The 7,064-nt window shown below is 41.4% G+C and overlaps 1 protein-coding gene across 1 annotated transcript; it reads right to left on the minus strand.

Annotated features, from left to right (window-relative positions):
- Positions 1-672: 672 nt before the first annotated feature.
- ING5 (inhibitor of growth family member 5) lies at positions 673-7,050 on the minus strand. The gene is made up of 8 exons (XM_009284991.1): positions 6,966-7,050; positions 6,564-6,635; positions 5,686-5,852; positions 4,142-4,253; positions 3,082-3,175; positions 1,946-2,081; positions 1,708-1,769; positions 673-776 (listed from the first exon to the last, which is right to left on the minus strand). The coding sequence occupies exons 2-8, from the start codon at positions 6,589-6,591 to the stop codon at positions 734-736; spliced, it is 642 nt and encodes a 213-aa protein (XP_009283266.1). The 5' UTR covers positions 6,592-6,635; positions 6,966-7,050; the 3' UTR covers positions 673-733.
- Positions 7,051-7,064: the final 14 nt, after the last annotated feature.

A 7,064-nucleotide genomic window follows, 5' to 3' on the forward strand; every position in this document is an offset into this window, starting at 1 on the left:
AAAGTCTAATGGTTTGCTTCTGTTAAGGTTCATGTGAATGGGGGCAAGATCAAGTAAAATAAAGGCAGTGCAAAGGTAGGCAGAAGAAATTCCCCAAAAGAGAAGATACCATCATACCTCTCTCCCATCCCTGCCCTGTCAAAACTAAGCATGGTACTTTGCTTTGAGGAAACGGACACCAGAAACAGTTAACCAGCTTTCCTGTTCCTTTCTGTACTAAAGAACTGCACAACAAATGGACCTAACATGGAGCTTACTTTAGCCTGACACCTAAACAATGGAGCCTACTTCTTTCATGCAGGCTACATCGGAGAAAATTCCTTCTTCTCTGCTACACCAAGCTCCAGGCCTAAACTATTTCCATGATGGCAATGCACCATGCTGAAGATACAGGTATTTTTTTCTCCTGCAATGCCTTACGTGGTTTCCCAGACTCCTATAAACTAGCACAGACTACAGCTACTGGCTACCCTAGCACTTCATAGTAATACCGATTTCAGTGCTGTGCAAGTGTAACATAAATAAAATCCCTGTGGCAAAGGGATTTGGGACTCCCTCCCAAAGCCATTTTCTTATGAAAGAACAGGAATTAAAACTGGCCACTGGACAATTAAATATCATACCAGAAAAAGGAGGGTAGGTTAAAAAAAAATAATCAAAGATAATATTGCAACATGAATGAAGGAATATATTAAATTCTTCTTGCCTCAGAGGATGTATTCCCCTCTACTTGTTACTTCTTTTTCTTTCTTTCCTGAACACAACGAGGACAAAACCTGCAGGGAAAGAAAGGCAGTAATTAGTTCCTGAAGTTAAGCACACATAGCCCAAGAACTCTTTTTATTATTTGGGAATGAGTGGGTGGTAGGGTGGTTTAAAAGCAGCCAATTTAAGTAATTGCAATAATTTTTGACATGCAGGAAGCCTGAGCAAATAGGAAAGGAACTCTACCAACTCAGGTGGGCAGAAGTGACAGATAGCACTAGAAGGCTTCCAGGGCTCATCAGCCCCTCACAGCTGTGATTCACCTTATTTCATTCACCTAGAAGTTACTCCAACTTTTCCAAGTTTGTCACACAAGCTTCCTCTACAGGCAAAAGAAAAAAGCTTCGTTCCTCCAATTCATTCCTTCCTCTCCTTCCAATGATTGCAGTTCACTTTCACTTAAGCCTGTTTCTCATAGGCATCTTATTAGATGAGAGCAGTCCATTAAATGGAAACTAAGTACAGAACAAGCCTATGATTCTTTCGAAGATGAGCACATATATAAGCAAAACCTAGAGCAGTCTTCAAACTTTGCTTCCAGAAGTGAAAAAAATAAATACGTCTCTTCTCAATTTTAACCACAGCCACAACTATGCGACAATACAGCAAACCTGAGATGTAACATGTACATGTTTACACAAGCCTCAGATCAAAAACTGCTCTGTTTATCACGTCATTTTGCATATGCCTGGGTCCTTGTTTTGCTCCCACCAGAATCTAAAGATGCCCGTTGAAGTAGACTTTAGGAAGAAGGTTCCGCTTGTACCTTCTACATTCACACAAACCCAATCCCAATCCATAGAGGATGCAAACCCTCTGATGACAAGAGCAAAGGTCCTCTGTCAGGAAGGGTCACAACGGGGTTTTAATTCTCATTGTGAATCTTCTTAAGACAAATTGTAGCCTGATAAAAATAAAAAAGCTGTATGTTGTCATACTTACCATTTCCCTTTCGGCTTGGTGGTGAGATCCACGCAAGCAAAGTGGAACCATTCAATTGGGCACTGCAAAACAGAAAGGAAAAACCCACAGAGAAGACACTTAGTGTTTCACAAATGTTATTTTCATTTTGTATGATCTAATTGGGCAAGTACCCTCCTCCCCCCTCCCCCCCCCCCCCCCCATTTCACAGTGTTGTGATGTAGCAAACACCTGAAAATAAATCATCTCAAGTGCTTACATCTGGGTTGTCACAGCCAATCATTTCTCCATAGGACACCTGGTGACACAGGCAGTAGGTAGGTTCGTTAGGGTCCACTGGCATGTCTAGGACATCTGAGGGATGCACTGACAGGATGGTATCAGCAAACTCAGATCTGTGGACAAGGACAGATTGAGGATAAAACACTTTTCAGTTGTAGGCAACACCATGTTTCCAAGAGCTAAATCCCACTTGGGAAAATTAGTTTTTAACAATATCTTCCCTAAAGCACACTGACCCTACTTCAGAGTTTAGATTACATTATCGCATATTATCCAATAATCAAAATCATAACATAGGTTTGATCAAACACAAAACATAAGCTTGACTATAAAGGATTAAGACAATGATTTGTAGATGCCATGACTACAGTAACAAAATTAACATACAGATCACTTCTACTTGCGGACAGAAGAATCTGACTTTTTTCCCCCTATCAGTTTTAATACACATATTCTTTTCTCCTTGCCAGGTATGAGTGAACCCCCTTGCTCTGATAGGAATGTATTAAGTTGACCTGTCAGTAACACTCAGTGGAAACTGCTTTTTTCTTTTCTGCCCCTCCATTTAGCCAGTTGGAAAATTAGAATTAACAGGGCCCCTCTTCTATAAATCATATGATAGAGAGGGGACATGCTTTCTTCCTTGCTTCACAAAACCAAATTAGATTACTCAAGACTATTTAGGACATGATTGTTTGAAAACAACCCCCAAAATTCTCCAAGATGTCTAGAACAACAATAAAACATCAGTTTTCCTCTCAATGGGCAAGTGTTTCTTTTTACAGTCAAGACCACAAGCAACTGTTAAAAATAGCCGCATGACAAAAATCAAAAGCTATTTTCTCCCAGCTTGCCAACAGCAACAGAGACACTGATCTTGTCTTTCCAGACAGAGGGCATTCCAAGCATGCTGAGTTTCCACATGCCAACCAAGGAGTTAATTAACAAAGCTGACTTGTCCTAAGCAGGACACTAATGAAATGGAGTAAGACCAGAACACTCTAACACCGCTCACCATCCAGACACGAGTCATAAATAGGGTAACATGAGCTTGCGGAAAATTCATGAAGCGTCAAGCCAAAGTCACCAGAGCTGTGACTGGATATGCCTTACCCTCCTTTCAGTTTCTTCTTCTTTGGTGTATCTTCTTCAGACATTCGCCTGCCTCGACCACGAGAGCCTCTTTTGTCTTTCTGACTTTGTCCCTCTATAAAGGAAAAAAACCCATCATTTCAATTTATTTGAATACCAGAAAAATCCCCAGATGTTTTTCTTTTGATGCATTTATTGTTTTGAAAACCTTCTTTCATATGTAATAGAATATGAATGCTGATTCTGAATTACATTTTTATGCCACAAACATGTGAAATTGGCAAGTAGTATGACTGAGCACCAAACTCTTGCGTTCACAGTTTTGGCAATTAAATCACTGCAGTACAATGTTAGCCCGTATCGTTGCACAAGATACAAACAGCATCATATTTGATTAGACATGCTGTAGTAGTTTTTTTTTTTTAAATCTCAGTATATTTTTAAACACTCAGCCAGTTAATTGGTTACTCAATAACTAATGTAACTTTTATCTCCACATCCCTGATCTTACCCCTTATTTCATAGTTCAAAGGCATAAAGCTCTACTGCTGTTAACCATGCTCAAATGTCACTGTAATCATACGAGATTTCCAGTACACATTACAGAAACTGGTACCTTCCTTTAACTTCTAATTTTTCCTGCTGTTCTCAGCTTGATTAGTATTCAAATTCTGGTAAAGGGAGGAAAATAAACAAATCTCTCCTCAAAAAGATCTTAGAACTTGGTAACAGATCAAGCCTGAAACTAAAACTGTTACACTCAAGAACATCAGTTCATTTTTGTCACAGTTAGCTCCCCCTTGGCCAGTAGCCTCCTTACAACCAGTAACCACGGGCCACCTCAGGGTGATCTGGCAAGCAGAGACAGTAAGTTAGATCCCAGCACTAGATTTTTCTTCATTTGTTTATTGCCCACCAGAACACTGTAAATATTTGAAGAGCATTAAAAAGAAGTTGAAAAGTACAGTACGGTGTACTTCTTTTCTTCCTCCAGAAATAGCAGCCTACTTTATATCTTAGGCTTTCTGGTTAGATATGCTCAGTGCTGGAAAAGGCTGTCAAACATACAAAATTTACGCACTTTTCAGGCTTCGAGATCCAGGGTTTTCAAAGTCACTGCCTTCCAGTTTATCTTTCAGATCTGCTTCAAACCGCGCCAAATCTGCATCCAGCCGGCGGATATGCTTATCCACCTGCACAGAAGAGGAAACCACAAACTGAATTAAAAAAAAAAAATCCTCAAATGAAAACAGGAAGGTCTAAGGCTGTTATCAGCATGAACAGGAGTATAATACTTTAGAGCAAGTCATGAAAAGGGTATGAAACTGGAAAAAGGGAAACGGTACACACAAAGGGAATTAAAGTGGAGGAAAAAAAAAAGCCAAAGGAAAACAGGAAAAAGCAAGAGGACCTAATCCCAATACAGGCAAAGAGAAAGGAAGGAAAAGGGGGAAGGAGGTGGCATAAAGGAGAGTCAAAGCAACTCAGACTAATGGTTTGCAGAACAAAACAAGACGGTGAGAGTTAAAGAGAATTGTTTTCTCCCTGCAATTTTCAAAATACATTATTCAACTAATGTCCGTGAAATGTGTTGAGTAGATCAGTCTATTTTTTCCGGCATTTCACTGGCACGCTATTCGAAGAAATTTGGTAATAAATACATGCTTCTGCTGACTATGTCCAAGATCAAGTCCATACATGTTTACCTTGGTACTACCCTGGTTGCAATAATGTGGCTTACAGAACAAAGATGTAGCAAAGGTATTTTAAGCCACCACCCCCAAACTGTGTTGCTGCAATACCTAGTCCTCAAATTAGTGGTTATCTAGGACATTTTTCAATCCCTGTGAAATAATTTACTTTTCTGCAGTATTTGATGGCAGTACTGCAGCTGCAGATGTAGCAGAACCCAGAGCATCTCTAGAAGCTGGACAAAACACGCTTAAGTACAGTCAAAAGGATTCCCCTCACTCAAGTTTTATCTATGGGATAAAACACACAAAGATAATAATTATTCAAGGGACAGCTAAATGGACACAGGATTAGAAGCAGAAAAGTGGAAAGCTGCATCTTATAAGTGAGATTTTTCCCATCAGGTCTATCGAGGAAAGTTTGGTGTCCAATATACAACCAGAATAGTGGAGCTGACAGGTCTGCTTTCTTTTGTCACTTGGAAATGAAGGTAATTGGGCAGATTTCCCTTAATTCCTCCACAATATAGTACTGAAGTTGACTTCAAAACATGTTGTTTATGACTAAGACCAGCCCTAAATAAATTATCGGGTGACAGGGGAGCTGCTGGGGTGGAGGGAGCAGGATAAATTTGCTGGCATTATTACACAGCAGAGGAGTACTACCAATCAAGCAATCTCCAAGTGGGATAAACTCATTTAACCTTTCACCAGAAGAGATGCCTACTTGACGCAAAACCTGCTAACACAAGGGAGAGCAGCAGTAAGAAAAATAAGCTTGAGAACTAATAACTTATTTTGTTAAGATGTTTAACCCAAAACATGAATATGTCAGGGAAAATGGACACTGTGGAAATGTCTTCCGTGTCCACCAGCAGCCCCATTCCAGAGTATGACCGTTTTTAACAGAAGTCTCACTGGTTGTGATCCTCACCATCTCGTACGTCTGCATGGCCAGCTGGACTTTATCGTCGCTGTACTCTTTACATTTGCTGTAGGCAATCTGGATTTTCTTCAGGTGTTCCACTCGCTCCTCGGGTAACATGTTCTTCACTGATTCAACGTATTCTGCTGCAAGACTGTCAATTTCTGCTTTCTTATCTGAACAGCAAAGCATATACACATGAGAAAGCTGTCTGCCCAAGCAAGTAGTTTTTTCTTCTACCTCTTTACGGTATTTAGAAGACCTCTCCTGACAGTTTTCTGACTTCCCCGATCCCTTAATGTATTTACCTTTTTAAAAAAAAATGAAGTTAAAGGTATTCACTTTTCAACACTTGTGGTGTGATTCCGATTTCTCAAGAGTTTTACAGTTAATTCAGAGGAGGGGCTCATGGTTAAGATCAGAAACTGAACCAATGGCTTCACAAACTTCAGCCTCTCTTCCCACAGGCAAAACATTATATTTGCTACACAGCCATTTACCATTCTAATGGTTCAAATTAAAAATCATTAATGTGCAGCCAGATACCACACAAACCTCAAAAAACAAAAAAAATTGGTCTTGCAAGACACACAGCAACCTACAATTCGGTAGATGTAGAAATGTGTGCAAGTAAGGCCATCCAAGGGGCCATCAGGTACTGTGATCACACAGCTGGAAGTTAACTGGCAACTGCTGAAAAAATACCTAGTCCTGTGAGCTGGAGCCCTCACAGAAAAGAGACAAACGCTGCACAGTGCTCAGGTTGAGAAAAGAAAAAGCATTAGAGGGGAGATACGTCCTGTAAAGCTGAGTCTCCACAGGGCTCTTCCTGTCCTTCAGGTTGAGGCTCTCTATTGGACTTCGCTTACCAAAATACCCAAACACACCTTCTGTTCTCTGATCCAACTCCCGCATCAGCTGGAAGTTCCTCTGCAGCTCACAAGGCAGGTTTTCAATACCTGGAACATAAAGGCCAAGAAATACTACAGCCTGTTCTCCTCATAGCAGCCTCTGACATGCAGCACTGAACCAACTCAGCAGAGCTACAAACACCACTGCCTTACAGGGCCAGCAGCTGGATTACCCACAGCTATGCTAAACATACACACGCAGAAGCAGCATGCGGCCCCTGTTCTTGGCTAGAAGCGCTCCAAGAACGAAGCCTTTGCAACAGGAGGCCAGCACCTGAACACACGCTTAGTCTGACGTACTGTAAACCGTCCATTTACATCAGGAGAGCTTAGGTACACGTACGCACGCACACAGGCCTTCGTGGGACTGACACTTACCCGGCAGCCGCGTTACTCCCGCTGTTTATTAGCGAGCCGGTCGCGCACGGCCGTGAGAGGAACCGAGCGGCGCCGCTGCCCGCGCCGTGAGGGCCGGAG

The sequence above is a fragment of the Aptenodytes forsteri genome, unplaced genomic scaffold (genome assembly GCF_000699145.1).
Source record: "Aptenodytes forsteri isolate BGI_AS27 unplaced genomic scaffold, ASM69914v1 Scaffold679, whole genome shotgun sequence".
Lineage (NCBI taxonomy): Eukaryota > Metazoa > Chordata > Aves > Sphenisciformes > Spheniscidae > Aptenodytes > Aptenodytes forsteri.

Excerpts from the sequence above, each read along its gene's own strand:
- ING5 (XM_009284991.1), bottom strand. The coding sequence starts at position 6,591 with ATGCGGGAGTTGGATCAGAGAACAGAAG. Across the intron at positions 5,853-6,563 it reads GTTGGATCAGAGAACAGAAG|ATAAGAAAGCAGAAATTGAC; the intron begins GTGTGTTTGGGT and ends TTTGCTGTTCAG. Across the intron at positions 2,082-3,081 it reads AAGAAGAAACTGAAAGGAGG|ATCTGAGTTTGCTGATACCA; the intron begins GTAAGGCATATC and ends CCTTGTCCACAG.